Source organism: Crocodylus siamensis, chromosome 1, assembly GCF_052110815.1.
Source record: "Crocodylus siamensis isolate JL-2025a chromosome 1, ASM5211081v1, whole genome shotgun sequence".
NCBI classification, from domain to species: domain Eukaryota; kingdom Metazoa; phylum Chordata; order Crocodylia; family Crocodylidae; genus Crocodylus; species Crocodylus siamensis.
In genome coordinates, this window is record NC_143395.1 from 77,019,327 (window position 1) to 77,041,418 (window position 22,092).

General features: G+C 43.0%; 1 protein-coding gene across 2 annotated transcripts in view; it reads left to right on the plus strand.

Moving 5' to 3' along the window:
- UFL1 (UFM1 specific ligase 1) overlaps positions 1–22,092 on the plus strand; it is a 44,818-nt gene that overhangs the window by 17,860 nt on the left and 4,866 nt on the right. For both annotated transcript variants that reach the window (XM_090037044.1, XM_090037054.1), the window contains exons 9-17: positions 3,071–3,246; positions 4,587–4,766; positions 5,851–5,971; positions 12,813–12,935; positions 14,719–14,839; positions 16,157–16,320; positions 18,416–18,546; positions 18,718–18,798; positions 20,688–20,773. In XM_090037044.1, the coding sequence (XP_089893170.1) occupies positions 3,071–3,246; positions 4,587–4,766; positions 5,851–5,971; positions 12,813–12,935; positions 14,719–14,839; positions 16,157–16,320; positions 18,416–18,546; positions 18,718–18,798; positions 20,688–20,773 (1,183 nt within the window). The remainder of the gene's footprint in view (positions 1–3,070; positions 3,247–4,586; positions 4,767–5,850; positions 5,972–12,812; positions 12,936–14,718; positions 14,840–16,156; positions 16,321–18,415; positions 18,547–18,717; positions 18,799–20,687; positions 20,774–22,092) is intronic.

A 22,092-nucleotide genomic window follows, 5' to 3' on the forward strand; every position in this document is an offset into this window, starting at 1 on the left:
TCCTTCCCAACTTCTATGCTTGTATGTTTCTATGATTTGCAGAATCTAAACTCAGAAGTTCCAATTTAAAAAAAAAAAAAAAGGTTCTTTCACTTCTTTCTGGTTGTGAAGGCCACCTTCCAGAAATAGATTAAGTATAACCCATGTAGCGCTATCCGTCAAAATCTGCAGATTGCCCTAATTCCTCTATTAGACAGTTTTGAGAAGCAGTAGAGTAAAAATTGCCCAGAACCTTGTCAATTTTCACATTTTTTATTCAGAACCCCATGGGTAGCAGTGCAGCTGATAAGAAGTAATTCATTTTTCTTGCTACTAGCTCATGAAAGCCATGGGCCTCAAAAGAGGATAACACGCAACTTGTTCATATAAGAACAAAGAACTGGAAGGAATTTTTTGAGACATTGGTCTCCTGGTATCAGTCAGCCATATCACTAAATGAGGGCTGTCCAACTGATGGCCGATGGATGACATGGAGTGTGCAAGGGGTTAATTTGTGTTCCATGGACTCTTGCCTAGCTGCTGCTCTCTCTGTTCCTGCTGCTGTGGCAGCACTTCCAGTTTCTGCTTCTTGCTTCTACTTCTGGGACAATTTTACATGGTGGGAGAAGGTTTGGGGAGGGCTTCTTGCTGCATGCTCTCTTTGTACAGTCAAGTCAGGCTGCCCATACAGTGCCGTGGGGGTGGGGAATGGGGTCCAAATGCCTACATGGCTGGGAGGACTCTGGGAGGGCTGCTCCTACGGTGTACAATGTGAGCTACATGTGGCCTGTGGGACAAGCAGCCCCACTGCCCAGAATTTGGACAGCCATGTACCTAAATGATCAAGGCCTATCCTAAAACCACTTAGGTATTTTGCTGCTCCTATTAAGAGGCTGTTCCAAACCTCACTTTTCTGAAAATAGAAATACAGGCAACCCCTGCTTAGTTGGTTCCCGAAAAACTTAGCATTAAGTGGAATAGCATTAAGAGAGACCTGCCGCCAGCTGTACAATGTCCGTGAGCGTTATAATGAAACTAGCTGAGCACTAAATGGAATTGGGTATCAATGTAAAACGAGCGTTATAGCAAAATAGCGTTAAACGAAACAGTGTTAAGCGGGGGTTGCCTGTAGTCGTCGTAGAAGATAACTCAGAAATGTAGACTGAAGGAGATGTGTAGCTGTGGATTTGCAGCCCTTGTAGCAGACAAGAAGCATGAAAAGTAGAGAATATACGGGGACTTCAGCCATTTAGAGCTCGGGACTTTAAAAAATAAGATAAAAGATGGAACTACAGCAGGGATCGGCAACCCCCGGCATGCATCCCAAAGCATGGCACATGAAGCTATTTTGCTCAGCCCCAGCTGCCCCAGCCACAGAGCCCAGGATGCTTGCAGCAAGCAGCCAAGAGGCTGGAAACCCTGCTGCAAGCAGCCCGGGCTCCAGCGCAGGCAGTAGCTGCCTGGAGCCTGAGCCGGGGCCAGCTGTGGCAGGCAGCCAGGAGACTGCAGACAGCTCCACTGGGGTCCAGAGCCCTGGCACCAGCTCCATGGTGGTGGTAGCTGCACACGCACCTCAGGGCAAACAGTGGAGAAGGGACCAGGGCAGCACAACCCTGGCCTCTTCCCTACCATTCTCCTGGAGGCACATGTGCAGCTGCTGCCATCACAGAACCAGTGCCACAGCTCCAGATCTCGGTGTTTGCAGCCTGCCCACCATGTGCTGCAGCTACCCAGAGCCCAAGCCAACTGTGGCAAGCAGCTGGCAGACTGCAAACAGCTGCACTGTGGTCCAAAACTCCAGATGGGCTCTGCAGCAGTGGCAATTGAACATGCACCTCAGAGCAAACAGCAGGGGAGGGACAGCAGAACCCCAGCCTTTCCCCTGCTATTTGCCTGGTGATACACATGCACCCACCACCAGCAATGAGAATTGGGCCCCTCATGTTTCCCCCAGCATGTGCCTGTGGCATGCAAAGTTGAGGTGGGGATCAAGGTTGGGGTGTTTTTGGCAGTCTGGCCAAAAACTTTGCTGACCTCTGAACTATAGGGTCCAAGAACATTGCCATGGTGGCAACCTTAATTCTGCTTGCTTTCCCAGAAGTTACATGTGCATAGGAGCAATATTTATATGCTACATACTACAGTGTAGTATGGAAATTGGGTACCAAATACAGGTCACATACTGACATTCAGTTTCTCCTGGGGGAGTTGTTGCTCTTCTAGGAGAAACCATGAGTGTACAGCCGTTCAGGATTTTTCTCCCAGAGCGAAAATTGTCATTCCCAGAGAAAAAAATAACTTGGGAACAAGCAGGATTAATCACTGTCAGGAGAGTTTCTCCTGGGAGAGCTAGAGTCTGTGTACGTTCAGTCTAGCTGGCAGTTTAGAGTATGTTTGGCTAGAATGTTTAACCTTCTGTTTTTGAAGTCTAAAATTTGTAAAACCTGGTCGCCAGGACTACAGTGAATAGGTATGAGAAGAGACTGATTAAATAAATGTAAAGTATGTTATGGTAGTAAATTTTGAGAGGAGTAAATAGAAAAGGTAGAGTGGAAAATGTGACTGTTGAGTAAAAAATAAAACTAAAGACTGAAATAGACAGAGAAAAAGACACACCAGGATAAAATACAATGAAAGTGTCTGAGGGGAAAATGTATTAGTACAGTATATTAGTATGATGTTTAAGATGTATTGTAGTTAAATATAAATTATGCATAATAAACAATGTGCTGCTTTTATTCCTCTAACTAGGAAGGGGCAGTGGGAGCACAGATATCCTTTACCATGGTTGAGTAGGCTTTGCCTTTGGGCCAGTTATATTTACAGTTGGGTTCTTGGGTCCCTCTTTATTTGTAAAATGTAGGATTGAAATTACTTTACTAGGGATCATGAATAGGTTAGCAGAGGGATGGTGTCTAAATATCTAGATTTTCCATGAAGCTTCATTAGCTTTTAATGTCAGTCTTTGCTTCAAAAAGTAGAAGCTAGACATAGAAATGTAGATGTGCTTGGGAATAATTTCTTCTTTTTCTTTTTTGTTTTTGAAAGTATAATGAATGGCTAAAACTTGAGACCTCTTGTAACTTTATAGAATTTGATGCATTGTCCAGGCTTGGCATCCCAGACCCTGTGAGCTACATAAAGAAAAGATACAAGTCTTCACATCTTTTATTTCTGAGCGCAGCCTGTGTTGGTCAGGGAATTGTGGATCAAGTGGAGGCTTCTGTAGATGAAGCCATCAGCTCTGGAACCTGGGTGGATATAGCGGTATGCTCTCTTTTTCTGAGGGTTTTATTTCTACCGGGTTTAGTCAAGTGGCAACTTAATTTGGCTTTACTTCTATTTGTTTAAATCTTCTCTTTTTAACTTAAGGTACAGTAACCAGCAAGACGCTTAAACTGTTCTTCAGGCACTTACAGTACACTGATAGTAAATTTGCCATAAAAATCATTTTGGATAATTTCTCAGAACCAGTATTTTGGTATTCTGTTAGGGAGAAAAATAGTTCAGAGGTGTTGTTTTAAAAATATTTTTTAAAGAGATTCTAGGACCTTTTTCAGTTTGTTAGCCACTGAATCCTAACTAAATTCTAATTTTGGGAGTAGTGGTCTGTCTAGCTCAATCAGCCTGTTTTTTTTTATTTAGATACAGAATTCCCTACTTTCTGTCCTAGTCTGTTTGCTTGTACTTTGAAGTACTTAACTGCATTCCATCCCAAAGGTAGCTGCATATCATTACTATGTGAAATTTAATTACTCTTCATAGATCCCTTTGGGATCTTTGAAGATTATAAATAGTGTATGCATAAGAGACAGATTTTGCTCTTTTGAAGCATAGTATATTTTAAACAGTTACATTGAGGGCAAGCCTGCAGGTCTGCTAAATGCATGTAAGTGCCCCTTCCTTATTTTGGTGATGTAATGTATATGTAAATGATTTTGTTTCGTAATTCAGATACAAGGTAAAGCAGGGTAGCACTTCAGAGACTTAAATGTATGAAAATAATTGTGTTTCTTAATTCAGGCATAAGGTAGGGCAGGGTAGTACCTTTGAGACTAACAAGGTTGAGAACCACTAGGTTAGACAAAAGGCACCCCTCGAAAAATACAAGCTTGTAGCTTTTGCTCTTTTTTGGACGATCGAAAAAAGACAGAGAATTTCTTCTGTTGCAGAGAACTCAGAAGTATCACAACAGGTCAGATTCTGTTTAACACTGTGGATTTCTGTTTGAAATCTTCGGGGTTATCTCTTGAATCATGTGTAGGTGTTTGCACATCTAACAGTTGCACAGCACCTTTAAAAGGATATTACAGCACTCGGGGTGCTATATCACCCTGGATGAGAGTCACTGGACTAAGAATCATGATCTTTCATAGGTAACAGCTGTCTTCATTATAACATCTAACAGGGTACATTGTTCAGAGATGCATGGAAATTTATGCATCTCTGAACCAGTTAATCTCTATAGGTACAAATGCATATAACAGTTAAACTTTTCCAAAATGTCACTGATTGGCAACTGGCTCCCAATTGTTGCAATGCCACCCTGCCCCTCCTTCTGCCTGACTTCAGACTAACACAGCTAACCACCTGTTTCTTACTTCTAGACTCTTCTGCCCAGTTCATTATCAGTAGAAGATTCTGGGATGTTGCTTCAGCAAGTGATGAGATCTTTCAACAAACAATCTTCAGCTATAGTTTTTATTGACACTGTTGTGGTCAGTGAGAAATTTATAAATAGTTGTACAGATCTGTTCCGTGACTTGATGCACCAGAAAGCTGAAAAAGTATGTTATCATTTACATGTTGTGTAAATATTTTTCTGGGTTTTGTCTATCATTGACTTTCAGAGAAATTTCTGCTTAGGACTGAGTAAAAATGTTTTTTTTCCCAGTGCTGCTCTGGCAAACTTAAGGCCTGTGTATGTTCTTTCAAGCACTTAGAAAGATTCTGCAACTTTGCATTTTGTTTGCCATAGAAGAATGTGCTGCCACAGCTGTCTTGAGATCTCTGGAAATGCTAGCACAAGGAATGATTATTTTAGGACCAAGTTGTGGTGTTGAATGTGCTGAAAAATTAAGTTGCAAGACATGACTGAGTTACGTGCCTGACGTTTGGAGGTGCCATTTTTACACAGCCATCTTTACATTCCTATCAATATAACATCTGTAAAGCATTATGCAGTTATAATTTATGAAAGGATTAATGATCATTTATAATTTTATAAAGTTATGTTAAATGAATTGCTGTTGGAATAGATTTATAGCTTCTACCATACTGATCCATACACATAAGTTTCATAGTCTTCTGGTATCACCTAGACCCAAATGAAAATTTAATTGAAATCATTGGTCTTTGGGATCAGTATCTAGTCTTACTTAAATTTTATATAGGTATAAATGAAGAGAAAAGACCTTTTCTTCTACAGAAATTTAAAATTTGTTCTGTTAATAAGCTGAAGAAACACTAGGAGAACCTGAAAGCTGTGTTTCTGGATTACAGTTTTTGAGAGGCAGGCTGCCTGCTCAGGGCCAGGGGCTGCGCCAGCCTCCTCCAGTTGGGGGGGCCTGGGCTGTGGCTGTGCTTGGGGCATGCAGCAGCAGCACTGGGAGGAATGGCTGCAGGGGCCCTATGGGGAATTTGGGGGTGACAGTAGCCCCCAAAACTCTCCTTAGCATCACCCCTGCTCTGGGTACCACCCCAGCACTGGCCTGCATTGCTCTCCAGGCTGCCGGGCTGCATTCCTGTAAACTGGCTATTGGATTGGTATGGGCTGATATGGCTGCTTAATAATTGGGTATTGGTATTGGTCAAGAAAATCTTTATCGATGCACCCCTATTTGTGATTTAAATGAATAATATTTATTTCAGGAAATGAAAAATAACCCTGTTCATTTAATCACTGAAGAAGATCTAAAACAGGGTTCTATTTTGGAAAACTCATTTGCTAATAAAAAAGACAAAAAGGATGAGAGAAGAAAGAAAGCAACAGGTAAGAAAATAAGATTTATTTTGTTTCATCACCAAGACAACCTTTCCAACCTTGGCAGCATTTAAATATAAAATATACCCATTTACAACTCATTTCACATGCTTGCCTAACTTAAAGCTGGGGGGAAATTGGTAACGAAGAATAACTACTACCTTCCCCTCTCTCTCTCTCATCTTTACAAAAAGCAAGAAAAGGTTTTACAATATGGTCTAAAAGCTATAACAGTTCAGTTTCGCTCAACTCATTCAGAGTTTCAAAGTGATGAAGTGCTTTCTGAGAACACCATGCAAGCCCTCTCTCTACCACGTTGTTATACCATAATTATTTGATCAAATTTTTTTTAAGGCACGTTTTTGACCAGATTCAGAGAGTAAGGACATATACAACTCTATTGAGAAATTAATAATTTCAGTAGATCTTAATATGGCCCATATCATAAATGTATAAATTCTTTTGTTCAGCAGTCACTTTGAAAATATATTTAGGTTAAACACGATGGATTAAGTCTTGAAGACATTAAGAGGCCTGTTGTATATCTACAGAGCAGTTAAGAAATCTGTTTTAAGCCCCTGTTCAGAATTGGGGGATTGATGCATCTGTCTTAATTGGATATAGAGTATAACCACATCTTTAAAAAAGAACATTAGTTTTTCCTCTTAAGAAGTCCAGAAGTAGGTTGGCATGGAAACTATAAGCATGTTCCTGCCACACGAGAGAGCAGATTTTTCTAGGGCATGGTTGATGTTGAGTAGCTTGAACTTTAATTGAACTGTCATAAATAAAATGACTCCATTTTTCAGGACTATAAAGACTAAGATGCTAACAAACATACTGTATGTCTATAATATATTTGCATGCATCTTTAATATAGCTTGCACAATGCGTGAATCTGCTATAGTGATGTCTTTCATTCTAAATGTTACGTATATTATATCCAAATGAACTACATTGCCATGGTTTCAGGTTTAGGTATCATTATTACATATGCTGCAAATATTGACTAAATATGACACATGTCACATTGCCTACTTACATGCTCTTAAAAGTATGCAGCTCTATGTATTAAGTCTAAAATCTATCCAGGGTGTTTCTTCTAAGGATTTCTAAGCCTGACCTGATTTGGCATTAATCCTTTTGGTGCTGACAAAAAGGATTTCACAATGTCCTGTGTTACTGCAAAATTTGAGATTTCAGGTTAAAATTAATGCAGTTATTTTGCCAAGTCTGTTTAAGAAACATTTGCATTGTTGCTTTTAGTAGATTTACTGTCCATCACTCTTACGTTGCAGATTGCAATGTACATATTGTTTGGATTCTTCATAGGCCATATCTCAGCACTTTTAGCAATTGTGTCTTCGTAACTGATTTTCTTAAATAATGTGAAGACCAGATCCCGTAACTCCACACACTGTTCTTATCTCACTAGAATAGAGTCAGGTGTCCTGTTACCCTCCTCCTGAGCCCCCTTCCTCTTCCTTCTTGACTTCCCAGTGGCTTAACTTCAGTTCAGCCAAGTGTATATAGCCTAGTAGTTGGGGCTCTTTCCTAGGGAATAAAAGATCTCTGTTCAAATCCCCTCTATCTGGGGCCATGTACAAGGATTACAGTTCTGCCAGGAGAATCACTGTTTTCCCAGTAGAAATGATAATTGTACAAGTATCTGTTCAGTTTCTCCCTCAGAGGAAACACACCCCTTCCAGGAGAAGTTTTCCAGACATCAACCTGGAAGATCTCCCTTGCAAAAACGTCTCTTGTAAGACAAATATTTGTATGCTTCCTTCCCAGTCTGGAAGGGGTAGGATAGGGGACGAGGGAGCAATGCTCCCTGCCTTTTCCATAAGAGAACAGGTTGGGGGCTTTTCCCCCTGTTCTCTTTTGTCTGGAGGAGGGAGGGTAGGGGCTGCCCTTTTGAAGTGCCATGCAGGGAAGAAGCTAGCTTCAAAATGCCGAGCTGGAGGGAGCACCTCCTCCAGAGGACATATTCAGAAGCCCTGCTTCTACAGCCCTTTGTGGGGTTGCAGATTCCAGAAGCTAGAACTTCTCCTCCATACAACCCACATGAAGTCTTGTGCCTGTAGTCCCACACAAAGCTATAGATGCAGGCTCTGAGGGCATTTATACACATACCTTTGTCTGCTTCGATATGCTGGTAATCCAGCATGTTGGAGCAGACTCGATTAATTGAGTCCATGAAGCATGTGAGCTGATGTGCCTGGCGCTGTATTGCATGCATTTGTACAAATGGTGAAATGCGTGTCAGTGCGCAGAAAAAGGCGGTGGTGTGCTTTTGAACTAAAACACCTTGGATATGTTTTAATTCAAAAAGTGCGCCACCACCATTTTCTCAGCACTGACACACATTTTGCCATTTATACCAATATATGTGCCACAGCAATGGGCAGTTTTAAAAGCACTCGGCACTGCAGCATGCACAAATGCCCTGAACTTCTGCACAAAGGAGAAAGATAACATCCTTGCTGAATAACTGGGCAGCCTGGACCACACCTGGGAGATGCCTGTTGTCTCCCCAGTTGCTCTATAGAAAACCTCTTGTACCTAACCTGGTTAATTATGATTGACCTACCTCAAGCAAGGTGCTTAAATGTTGGCCAGTGCAGTTACAACTGCGTTTGATAGGATCTGGCTCAGGATCTTTTCTGTCAACATGTTCAAAGGATGTCTTTGGTAGTGGCTTACTGCAGTTGTAAAGAAGGAGAAAGTCAGTTGCTTTACGGTCAGTATATTGTCACTTTTCAGTAAGTTAGACATAGCCAAACAGTAGAGGTACGCTAATAGAGATTTTGGGGGCCAATACCAATAGCCAATTTTTATATTTCATAGATTTCATAGACATCAGGGCTGGAAGGGACCTTGGGAGATCATCGAGGTCCCATATTGGCCGATACTGATCCCATTTAACATTAAGCTGCATCCAGTTGGTAACTCTGTGGTGGTGGAAGGGAAGGAGTGCAGGGGGCAGACCAACGCCACCCCAGGGTGATTTCATAGAATTCATAGACATTAGGGCTGGAAGGGACCTCAGAAGATCATCGAGTCCAGCCCCCCACCCAAAGGGCAGGAAGTCAGCTGGGGTCATAGGATCCCAGCAAGATAAGCATCCAGTTTGCTCTGGAAGGTGTTCATTGTAGGTGCTTGAACCACCTCCAATGGCAGGCTGTTCCAGACCTTGGGAGCTCGGACAGTAAAGAAATTCTTCCTTGCGTACAGCCTGAAATGGTCTTGCAGTAGTTTATAACCATTAAACCTCATAATCCCTTGGGGCGCTCTGTTGAACAAACGTTCCCCCAGATCCTGGTGGTCACCCCTGATAAACTTATAGGTGGCCATCAGGTCACCCCTGAGCCTACGCTTTTCCAGGCTAAAGAGCCCCATGGCTCTCAGTGTGTCGTCATAAGGTCTGTTTTCCTGTCCTCTGATCATGTGCGTGGCTCTTCTCTGGACTCCCTCAAGCTTCTCCACATCCTTTTTGAATTGTGGAGCCCAAAACTGGATGCAGTACTTCAGCTGCAGCCTTACCAAGGCTAAGTACAAGGGGAGAATGACGTCCCGGGATTTGCTTGAGATGTATCTATGGATGCAAGCCAGCGTTTTGGTCACTTTACTAGCCACAGCATCAAATTGGAGGCTCACGTTCAGCTTGTGGTCAATGATGACCCTCAAGTCTCTTTCTTCCATAGTGCTAGCCAGCATAGCACAGCCGAGCCTATAAGGACGCTGCAGGTTTTTCTTCCCAAGATGGAGAACCTTGCATTTTTCGGTGTTAAACACCATCAGATTCTCATCCGCCCATTTGCTGAGCCTGTCCAGGTCAGGCTGGATCTCCCGCCTGTCTTCAGGTGTGGATGCTTTCCTCCAAAGTTTGGTGTCGCCGGCGAACTTGGCCAGTCCACTCCTGACTCCAATGTCCACATCATTAATGAAGATGTTGAAGAATATGGGTCCAAGGACAGAGCCTTGGGGAACCCAGCTCATCACAGGATACCACGATGAGTGACTTCCATCAATTACCACCCTCTGGGTTCTGACCACGGAGCCAATTTCCCAGCCAGCAGATCATGGTGGACCCAAGGCCACAATTGGCCAGTTTCACCAAGAGGTGATGGTGGGATACCAGATCAAAAGCTTTTTTGAAGCCAATATATGACATCAATCTCATCTCCCTTGTCCAGGCTGTCCTTTAGGATGTTGGTGTCAGCCAGTCCATTAGGGATGGCCTCTTCAATAAACTTTTCTAAGATCTTTCTCAGCATAGAAGTCAGGCTGATGGTCCTGTAGTTAGCCGGATCCACTTTCCTCCCTTTCTTGAAAATAGGCACCACATTGGCCTTCTTCCAGTCTTCGGGCACTACACCAGAGTGCCAGGAGTTTTCAAAGATCCATGCCAGAGTCTGGGCTATGATGCTTGCCAGCTCCTTGAGTACCCTGAGGTGTAGATTGTCAGGGCCAGCTGACCTGAAGGTATCCAGCCTCTCCATGTTCCTTCACAAGGTCAGTATTAATGGAGGGCAGGGGATCTCCCTCACCCGGACCTCCCTGTCCCGTAGCAGGCATGGGCATCCCATGGGACTGATGAAAGACTGACACACAGTATCCATTTAATAAGTTGGGTTTTTCCTGGGTGTCAGTTGTCCCATCTGGTTTAGCAGGGGTCCAGTGTTGCCCTTGCTTTTCCTCCAGCTCCCCACATATCTGAAAAAGGACTTTTTATTGTCCTTGGTACTTGAAGCTAGTTGGAGTTTAGTTGCAGCCTTGGCTTTCCTGTTTTGCTCCCTGCAGGACCGGACCAGTGCAGAATAATCCTCCTTGGAGGTGAATCCCATCCTCCATCCTTTGTAGTTCTTCCTTTTAGCCGCAGGTGGTCTGCTAGGTCCTTGGAGAGCCGGGGGGCTGCTGTGCCTTCTTGCTGCCTTTCCTCCGAGATGGAATAGAATTAGCTTGTGCATTGAGGGCAGCAGCAGATGCTCCCCAGCTGAGGTGGGCTGCCGCAGCTCATCTGGGGGGCTGTGCAGGGAGGGGGGTAGCTCCCACTACTTCGTGCACCCAGGGAGGGCACAAGTGGGGTGTGTGCCCCCAGATCTGCGTAGGGTTGGGCAGGTGGGCTACAGCTGTGGGCTGAAGCCAGGGCTGCATCAGGCTTTTCTTGGCAGGGGCTGGGTTTGGAGTGAGCAGTGCTGCGAAGGGGCTACCTGGGGACTGCAGCCACCCCGAATTTCACCAGAACCCTCCCCCCGCAATAAGCCCCCCTCTCAGCACTGCCACCACCTGCCTGGTGCAGCCCCGGCTCTTCCTGTCACATGGGTGGAGGCAGGGATTGAGCCGGGGTTGTGCTGGGTGGGCAGCAGTGGTGCTGGGAGTGGGGACAGTGGGGGGCTATGGCAAAATTTGGGGTGGCTGAAGCTCCCACCGTAGCCCCACTCCCAGTGCTGCCATCACCTGCCCTGAGTTGAGCCCCTGCCAAGAAGAGCCCGGCACAGCCCCGGCTCCAGCCCACAGCTGCAGCCCGCCCACCCTTTCTTGCACAGATCCAGGGAGTACCCCGCCCCCCCGCTGTGCCACCTGAATGAGCTGCAGCTCCGTGCCACCCAGGCTGGGCAGTGCCCCAACGGGGCAGCATCTGCCCCAGCCCCTGCCCCACATCCTCCCTCACTGCGAAGGCCTTGATATGCACCCCATGCCCCTTCCCTCCCCCCTCCCTTTCCACCACAACACACTTACCAGCTGCACATGGCTCTCCAAGCTACCTGTCTGTGCTCCTCGCTGCCTCCGTGCTGTGCTGTGGCTGTGCACGCACACAGGCATTTATCGGCCACATCAGGCCAATTTCCAATGCAGCCAATTTCCTTTATATCTGTGCTGATCCGATATCGGACCAGTGTGTCACTCCACCTCTACCAAGCAGGAATTAACAGATTTAAACTCGCTGAGTGCACACTTACAAGAATAGTTTGAATAAATGCTTACAATACAGGATTATTTCCATGTCATACGAAATAGGAATAGATGGAGGCTGGACTCGATGATCTTCCGAGGTCCTTTCCAGCCCTGATTTCTATGAAATCTAGAATCAAAGTCACATGAAATTATAGCCAAAATAATCTTCTTGAGCTGCTCAGTTATTCATAGGCTGATCATATGGAAAACCTGGAAATCTGGAACATCATTCAGATCACTGCTTCCACCTCCACCCCCCACGCTTTCACAAGTTGGTGGGTCTTATGCCACGCAGGCAATGGTGCCTGTTTTCCTGCTTGTAAGACACTCTGTACTACTGACTCCCAGCCAGACTGCACCCTGCACCCTTGTGTTTCCAGGATACCCATTTTAATCCCAACAGCCAGCTGGGACCAGCCTCTGAAATCTGGGACTGTCCCAGTTAAAATGGGACATAAGGTCACCCTAGCTGTTCAGCATCTCTGAACTGCATTAATAAAAACTTATTTTCAGTCAACAGGATACCTGCTTTTATATTGGGCAAAGATATCTGGTTTTTTTCTGTACTGGGAAAGGTTGTTTTTATTAATGCTGTTTAACTACTGTGTCTGTCTAATAATAAAACAGGAAAAAAAAACCCTTGTAGTTCAAAGCTTAATTTTAAATTGCCATGTCACTAATGAAATAAAATGAACCGTATAAAAACTGAGCTGTGTTTAAAACCAAGCAGTCATAAATCTAGAAAATGTATTGCAGGTTTTTAGAGAGATGGTAATATTATTTTGCTATTGACTTTAATACATAGTTCAGATTCATTACCTCGCCTGTGAGCACATCTTTTTTGAATGATAATCCTTCACTGTGTACCAAACAAATAATTTTCCACTAGAGGGCAGTGGAAGCGTAAGAGGAGGTGGTGGTGGAAATGCCAGAGAGATCAAGATTAAGAAGACTAAAAAGAAAGGAAGAAAAGATGCTGACAGTGATGAGGAATCACAAGCAAGTAGCACAAGTTTGTAATGTTTGAATAGTTATCTATTCTTCCTGGCATGTGTACCTCCTGCTTTTGCATGTCTTTCTGTATTTCTTCTCATCGGCTCTTTGAAAATCAGGCAAAATGTCAAGCAGTACTAGCATGTTGCTCAGGTTAAATTATATAAATAAAAAATTCTCAATTTAAGTCAAATAAGTATTGTAACATGAAGCAAACGTTATAAGCTATTGTAAAAATTCGAAGTAGAAGGAGTTAGATCAGTTTTTGCTACAATCAAGTTGATATACAAAATAAGTATCTCTAATTTCAGGATGGATATTGTGCTTGTTCTTTTCAATATCTGCTAAATAAGTTAGATAAATGTAGCAATTTTCATCTGGTTCCAAAATTTAACTGGTTTAAATTATCTGCCCCTAGTAATAACTGGTAATAATTCTTTGATTGTTTTCCCTCCAGAAAAAGAGTCATACATGAGAATACTGATTCGGTGACCTACAGTGGGTGCAACTGAAAACCGAGTACAATAGCGACAGTTACTTCCTTTGCTAAATGAGAGAGAAATTTGCTTGTAAATCCTAGCTTTTTAATGATAACTGTCATATATGGGGCTGTGAATTAAAATAGCTACCAGAAGCTGTGTGGTTCAGCCTGGTAACTTGAAAGGCTCTGTTCAATGCCCAACAATAAGTAAAAGCTCTTTCAATAGATTTGTGGAGCCTGCATAAAATGAGATTATTCTTCAGACTACTCATCTACTAGGTGAAATGCTGTCAAATTTTTAAGCACAGTATAATCCTTCACTGGTAGTATTGATATGTTGCAACACGTATTGAGTTGAATAGCATTTGGAAAGTGCGGTTTGACAGACTTCATCACTAAATCACTTATTTGCTGGGCATGGCTTCTGTTAATCAACCAGACTTAATTGAAAACCTAGTGTAAAGTCATTTTAACCATATTATCCCTTTCAGGGCATTACAGAGTACTTTGCCTATTTTTGTTTACATAGTTTTGTATTTTAATGATCAACTTTCCCAGTTGATCTCCCATTTACAGACAGGTCTGTGTCTCTTTATGTTCTGCTTAATGCACAGATTTTCTTTCCTGCTCTTGTTCCCAAGACACAGTCCTGTTATTAATTTAATCCATCCTAAAAGCATCCTTCTGTAGTGTCTGAAACAACTGTTAGTTTATAAATAAAACAGAAACCCAGCCAGATGTATTTGTGCACATCTGTGTGATTAAACTACTATAACCCTCATCACCTCCCTTATGTTACATTCTAAACTGAAATTCATGATGCTCTGGCTTTATCCTTTACTTCAGGATAACACATTCATGATACTCTGGCTTTATCCTTTACTTCAGGATAACACAAAATGAGTGGTGTAATTTAGTGAACTGTACAAAATACATTATGGTTTCCATTAACAAAACTGGCTGTATACAATTCAGTCTCTCTCTCTCTCTGGGAAAGGTGTGTAAATGCAGTTGATTGTTTCCAAGTTAGTGTTCTGTACCAGATTCAAGAGAGACTGCACCAAGTGAAAGATGGGAGAAAAATGTAAAGCTGATGTTTGTTGTTTAGATAATTTATGAACTGTACAGTAGCAGTTTTCAGATCATGTGAAGAGAAATATCGCCAATTTATTTTTCCATATCACCATGGCAAGAGTCATTTTTTGATGTTTTCATTTGGGGTTAGAACTACGAGATGTCCACATGTCCTGTGCCACAGGACAGCTTCAACTAAATTAAGCTATTTGTTCTTTTATTAAAGCATTTCTTATGGCCATTACAGGTAGGAATAAGCATCTGGAGATGCTTTTCATGTCACAGGAAGAGATTCAGGATGTTTTAAGGAACCATATACAAGACTGTCCCGAAGAACTTATTATAGAACTTGCTGAACATTTAATAAGGTAAGTATACTCATTCATTAGATATTTCATCACTCATTTTAAATGAATCTTCTGGTTTGCTTGGCTGCCAAGAAAAAAGGGTGCTAACAGACATGAAAAAAATGCTTTACCAGAAAAGGAAGTGTGTTAGTTTGACCAAGCTCCCCAGCATCTGTATAGATCTGATGCTTCAATGGGGATTTCTGGTGCTTGTATCTAAGATCTGATCCAGCCTTCAAAAAGCCCTGCTGAAGTGCCCGATGTATACAGATGTTCAGTGAGCCAAGTCAAACTAACGTGATGCCTCTTCTGGCCATGCACTGCACTTGGTGTGGAGGCGTGCCGAGCTGAATATAAAGTGCTGATTTTTTGTTTGTTTGTTTTCATGTCTGTAAGCAGCCAAAAGATTTTCCTGTCAAAAGTCATAATCCTAACTCTGACTTCTTCTATATAAGGTTGTGTCTCTCCACAGAAAAATGTGCTGACAAAAATGGTGTGAAAAATGCTGTGTATTCCTGGCAGTTAATTGTATTGCATCATCTGTCAGCAACTGTTTTCTTTGTTGTGAAATGTTTGCACCACTTGAAACCTGTTGTAACTTTCTCATGCCAGTCCCTGATCTGATATCCGTTCATCAACCCTTTGAAACTATTTAGGACACCATTACTGGGACACTACTTCAGTGTACATCTTGTTTGGATTTAGGAACAAGCCTTGTAAAACTGAAGAAGTAAAGTCATGTTTAAAAGTAAAGATGTATCCACTCGGTTCTGGGACAGCCTTGAATTCAAAACAACCCCCCCCGATAACTAGATTCCACGTAAGGCAAAATTTTAATTTGGTATTGTTTTCATAATACTGACAAAAAACTATAACAATAACAATAACAGTAAATCATAAATTCAACATTACTTTGAATTCAATTTACACTTAACTCAATTTCTATTAAGATCTGTCCAGAACCTGGTGAGTGCTACTGTGCACTAGATCCCTCCCTACTTCTCCTTAGAGCCTCAACATGCATTAGTTTATTTGCTGAGCGCTGGGTCCCTTGTCACTGCAGCCAGGCAGCATGCAGGATTCTTGGCTCGCCCATGCAGGGTCCTTCCGTGCCTGTCCAGCCCCTCTCCACAGTGTGTGGGTGCCTGGCTGGCCCATACCAAGTTGCTTAGAGCTGCTGCCTGGCCAGTGGGTGCCAAAGCAACTCAGCAAGTGTTGGTCAGGCTCCTTGGATGCAGCTGGAGTATGTTTTTTTTTTTAATGTACTTGATTATTGCTACTTCTGTTTAATCTTTTAAGCTCTATTTAATATGTATCATCTTTTTTTTCTATTCTGAGGCCCCTAACAAAGAGCTATAAAGAAGTGGTACGTGATGTTTTCTTATCTTCAACTTCTTCATCTGGAGCTAGCAGGAAACGGACCATCAAGGACTTGCAGGAAGAGGTCTCAAACTTGTACAATAATATCAGATTATTTGAAAAGGGTGCAAAGCATTTTACAGGTAGAGCAAACTTTTTCTTTTAAAAATATCAAAAAATGATGAACCCTTAAGTAACAGACAAGTCAATACTGGAATGAATGTGGAGATATGACAGATTGTTAAGGAAAAAAGTTTTGCAAAGCAGAGTCTACTAGATGTAATGATGTTTAAGAGTGCACGTGTCAAGGAGGGAGAAGTACTAATGCTACTTCATGGGTGTGAGAGCTCTGAATAGGAAAATTAGGATGAAACTGAAAAAAAGGAGATCATGATTAATATCATGGGAAAACATCCAGATTATGAAATTTGTTAAGTTATGGAGTAGTTTTCCAAGCAAAGCACTGGATGCTCATCAGTAAATTGCTTAAAAATGGTTGTCCAGCTGGTGGCCCATAAGCACCATGTAGTACATGAGGGATTAAACCGCAGTCCCCCCAGGTTCCTATTCGACTGCAGAAGAATCTGAGGTCTCCAGGCTTCCTCTTCCTCTTCTACCCTATCCCTCAGTGCTGGAAGGCCGTAGTGTAATTTGGGTGGGGGAAGCAACTGGTACCATCTTTTGTGGAGGAGTGCAAAAATAGCCACAGCTTGTAAAAGTAGCTGATCATGCTGCTGCAATCAGTAGTACAGCAGCTGACACTGCTCTTGCCATCACATGCCTGCCCTAGCTATAGAAGTAGACGGCTGTGCCTCTGGCTGGGGGAACCCATTGTCTGGGGCACCTGAGAGGTACAGTGTAGCAGGGGAGCTGGCTGCCCAGGGATCTTAGGGTGAAGCAGTGTACCCAAGTGCATGGTGCAGCAAAGAGCAGGGACCATAGGGCTGTGCAGTGCACGTGCATGGCCATGGGGACCCTTGGCCCCTACTGGTGCAGCCCTTACTAGCGCAAGCCCTTACTAGGGCTTGTGTTCCCAGCTACTTATACATTGACTTAAAAGAAGGATAGACAAATCACTAGAAAATGCACAGTTAAACAAGACTTCTCAAACCCATCATATTTTACAGTACATGTTAATTGGGATGATCCTTCCTCGCATTCATAATCACTTACCGTCATTATGGTAACTAATGCTGTTTCTTACATGTAGAAATACAGGATTAGACAAGTGTTTTAAGTATTGTGTACGCTCTAAAATAGCTAGTGGCCTGCCTTCAGAAAATGTTAATTATACTGTCCTCTCTAGCTGTTCATTATATTTCCCCCTAGCTTCCATTCCTATCTGTCCTGTGAACGTGTTTCTTTGCTGCTGTTTTCTTTCTATCTGAACCTGCCTTTCTGCTATTTGGTTCTGTATGTAGAATGCCAGTTCCATGGGCAAATCTAGAACATTTCAGAGATGGTGAGGTGCATCATCACATCTGAAACAATACTTTTTTTCAGTTAAAAAACAAGAAGCTTAACTAACGTGCTAGGGGCCTAGAGCTGTATTATTCAGTTTACGATTGAAGCAAAAATAATGTAACTTCGTTGGAATGAGTTAAATCATCTGCAGGACTGAAATAGGACCTTCATTATCTGGAGCAGCTAATAGACAGCAGAGATGCAGAACAAAAACTAGGTTGATTGGTGGAATATCAAGTCCCCCCCTCTCCCCCACCTCCCAAAAAGAAGAGACTGTCATTAACATCTGTGAAATGAAGAGTTTAGAAGGGATCAGGTAGATTATAGTGACCCATGATGTCAGTTGGCTCCTTCAGTCCTGCCTGACTAGAAATGCTGCTGCCCCTGTCAGACAGTTGGTTTCAAACTTTAAGCAAACCAGGAATGAAAGGGAGGTGCCAAGTGCAAGCTTCCCGTCTCACCTCCTCCAACCACCCCTGGCCAGTTTCTCCTCTTCTAGATATTTCTCAGTTAGGTTCACAAGCTTCCCTCCTTATATAGTTGTTCCTTTAGAAGAGCAGCTATCCTCTCAGCTGCCTTACATAACTTCAGGCTTCTGTTTGCTCTGAACATGTTAGACACATTTTGGAAACAGGAAAGATTATATCATATGTTCAGATAGCAGTCTCTAGACTGCCAGTGGTCCACCGTTGGTAAACCACTGATGTAGGTGGCTTGGACAATGCAATGAGTTATTCCAACTCTGCTTTTAATTACAAAAATTGTATTTTACAGATGAGACTCAAACTAGCCTTGCCAAACACCTGCTGAAGACTGTTTGTACAGACATTACAAATCTTATTTTCAACTTTCTAGCAGCTGAATTAATGATGGCAACAAATGATCACACTGCCATTACAAGTGAAGTATGTATATACCATTTTCTTTCCTATCATGGCAGTTTTCCCTTAATAAATCTATGGATGAATAGTAGCCTTATCACCATTATTTGTGAAAGGTTATTTCAGTTATTAAGTACTGAATAATGTATGCTTAAAAGTTTGTCTTAAAAATAATATTTTTTCCCGCCACAATAGGTCAGGAAAAAAATTATAGGTAAATTACCTGAAGAATCCAAAGGTGCTTTAACAAAACTACATGCTTCTTTGAATGGCAAGGTAAGTTGTTCCAAATATATATATATCTATATTTCTGCCAACACTCAGCCAGGCTGAGGAATATGATAGGTAACTGCTGCTGTTATGAAGATTGTATGCAAAAATTTACAAGCCAGATTCTTTTAAATCAATAAAAATAAGTAAATCTTCATACCCTCAACATTCAAAGACTAAGGAGTAAGTTCACAGTAGAAGTTGTTACTTGCCTAGCTCTGTTTACACATTGGATCCAGTGTATCTCTTACATTTAGAAGAGATTTAAAATGCCGTTTCTTAACCTTCAATTAAACAGCTGGGCCAGATCCTGTTCCACTTGCTTAATGCCTCAGGGCCTTGCTACAAAGTAATTTTGCGTGGCTGCTGGAGGTCTTAACACCTGGAAACTGTGTTTATGCACTTGTTATGTCATTCAAAGTTATGTCACACCAGGGCAGGATTAGCTCATTTGTGTTACCCAGCTTATTACACTAAGGTGTAACTGCTCTAGGCTACACCTTAGTGTAAACACCCTGCTCAGTACCCCAAATCCCTGCTCCCTTCTCTCCCACCTTCCCTCCCGGATAAGAGTAGCAGCCCAGAAGCTGTGGTGGCAGTAGCCAGGCTGACCAGTTAACCCTTCTCTGCATAGGTGATGCATAGGAGGAGTATGGGGGGCACATGCCCTCCCCACCCCAAGATTGGCTGCCACTCTTCCCCCCACTGCCAACAGCAGTGGTGGGCCATCCCCTCTCACCACCATGGTCCCTCCAGTCTTAGGAGGCACCAGTTGTTAATGCTTCCCTGTCTGCTCCCATGGAACAGTGGGGCAGCCACAAGTAAGTGAGGTGGCAGGGAAGGAGCCCTGGGGGGCAGGGAAGAAGCCTGGAATTGCACAGGGGTGGGGAGGAGGTAGTTTGATTTCTTACCTTTCAGTTCTCCAGGCCCTTGCTAGTCTGAACATGTGACTGCTTTGAAACTGAAGCTAGCACTAACACCAGTCAACATTTGAGCGGGATGCAGTGTAATGTTTAACAGGGCCCTAAGTGCTCCTCTTGCTCCATGCTGTTGTTACAAAAGTAGGCACAGGGATACAAGAAGGGTGGAATAGGATTGCACTTAGGTACCTTTAAGGCAAAATAGAGTCTGGCCTTTGATTCCTGCATCCTCTACATGCAGGAATCAAACTTATTTACATGTTTAGCTAGCAAAAAGCATAATGTGGGGGAAAAGTTGACTACAGCAGCTGCAAAACAAAATGAAAAAATTATTATTGCTTTATTTCCAAAAAGGCTTATAATCATATTTTCCTTAGTAAAAGTAGATAATAAGATCTCCCTTCTTGCCACGTCAGTAATATTAATTACAGATTGCATTCAGGTTAAAATTGTTACTCTTTGGGCACGTCTACATTTGCTGACTTAAGGCACATTAGCCAATGGCAGTTTTAGACTATTTGTACCTAAATTTGATACTTGCAAAGCCAGGTGTCAAATTTAGGCATGAATAGCTAAAATGCTTATGCACATGTAGATTGTATAGTGCTGTGTATATTGACTGACTTGGGACTAACTTTTGTCCCAAGTCGATCTGCACACTGCATTAACGTGCCTTAGTGTGTGCAGGTGTAGACACGCACCTATAAATCACCTTAATGCACATTAGGCAAATGCACAAAAAGTTTAGGCATTCACATGTAGATATGTTCCCTTTAAGGTTTAAATATATGAGCTATTAAAGGTTTAACACAGTTTAATTATGAACGGAATACTACTTTTCCCTTGTCACCATTGCTTATTCTTACTTTATCTTTTAGGACCTGAATGCCACTGGTTATTAAAAAAAAATTGTATAGTTATTAACTGCGGTTTTTTAACCCACTATATCTGGATATAATTTTTGTACTTTTATAGAGTGTAGAAGATTTCCTTTTGTGCCTTGACTCTGCAGCAGTTGCTTGTGATATTATGGTGAAAAGGGGGGACAAAAAGAAAGAAAGGTAACATTTAAAGTTGTTTTCATCAAATTGTTCAGTATGGGAAAGTTGGCACTTTCTTTCTGTACAAATTTAAAATAATTAGCTTGGTAACCTCAGTAAAAATAGATGCATGTTGTGATTTATAACCCTTCTTTTTAAGGAAAGATCAGGCGTTCATTGCCCACCACTTTGATCCATATCCTACCTGCCTCTACGACAGTGAAGTAGTACTACATGGCTTTCTGAGTCCTAAGTCACTAATGTATCCTATCAGTCACAGAACTAAGAGGCTTAGATTTATTACGTGCCTTCAGTTTAGCCTGAACAGGTCCCTAGGCAACTTGATTTGGGTTACTGCATGTGTTCAGAAAGAAGTTAAATGGCATCCACAGCATCTAATTCTGTTTGGCTTTGATCCAGTTCCATCATCTTTGATTCCTTAGATGCTGAGTGGGTATTTGAAGCTGAATTCATGCATGCAGCTAGGACACAGCTGCCCAGGAAATGATATCTGGACCCACCCCTAGTCAGTCAGACTTTCCATTTCCCATTTACTGGGAAAGCACCTTAACCACCCAGCTCCGGGGAAGACATTTGCTAAGAGCATTCTCCGTTCTGTTGAAACTAGTAGACTGAACGGAAGGAAAGTAAGTGTGATGGGACATGCTCAGGGCCAAGTCTCAAGTTGGCCTGCCCACCTCTGTGGGTAGGTCTGCCCAGTCTTGCTTGCCATGACTTTGATGTTCCCATAACTTCTGATGCCAGGGGGCGCTATCCACTGCTCCAAACTTTCCCTACACGGTGGCTCGTGCCTTGCAGATGGCATCCAGAATGACACTATGCTCCCGGCCTAAGGCCTTAAGGCTTTATCTGGATCACGCCTCAGGTGGTGACATGATGTCTGCTGGGCCTCTCCTGCAACCCTCACCTGGTTAGTGGCCAGCCAGTTCACCGCACAGAGGACTAACTCCACTGCAGCCCTTCACTGGGGCTCTCATATCCATCAACTTGTTCCTCAAGCCCATGTGCTGCCCTTCAGGCTGTCCCTCAGCCCAACTCAACCCTCATCAGGGCCCTCACTACCGCCCCCTCTCTGGGGATACACATCAATCCCCTCCCTGGGGCCTCTGGGGTCTTAATCCCCTGTGGGGGCTCAGGTGGCTGCAGATGTGCCTGGCCCCACCTGGGGTCTTACACCCCCTGGGCTCAGGTGGCCATAGCCATGCCTGACCCCCTTACACCCACAGTGTTGTGGGGGCTAGGGATTATTGAGGTGCCCTAACGCACCTTTCACCAGGGAGGTGAGTGGTCCTGGTTTTGAGTGGGACTGCTGTGCCACT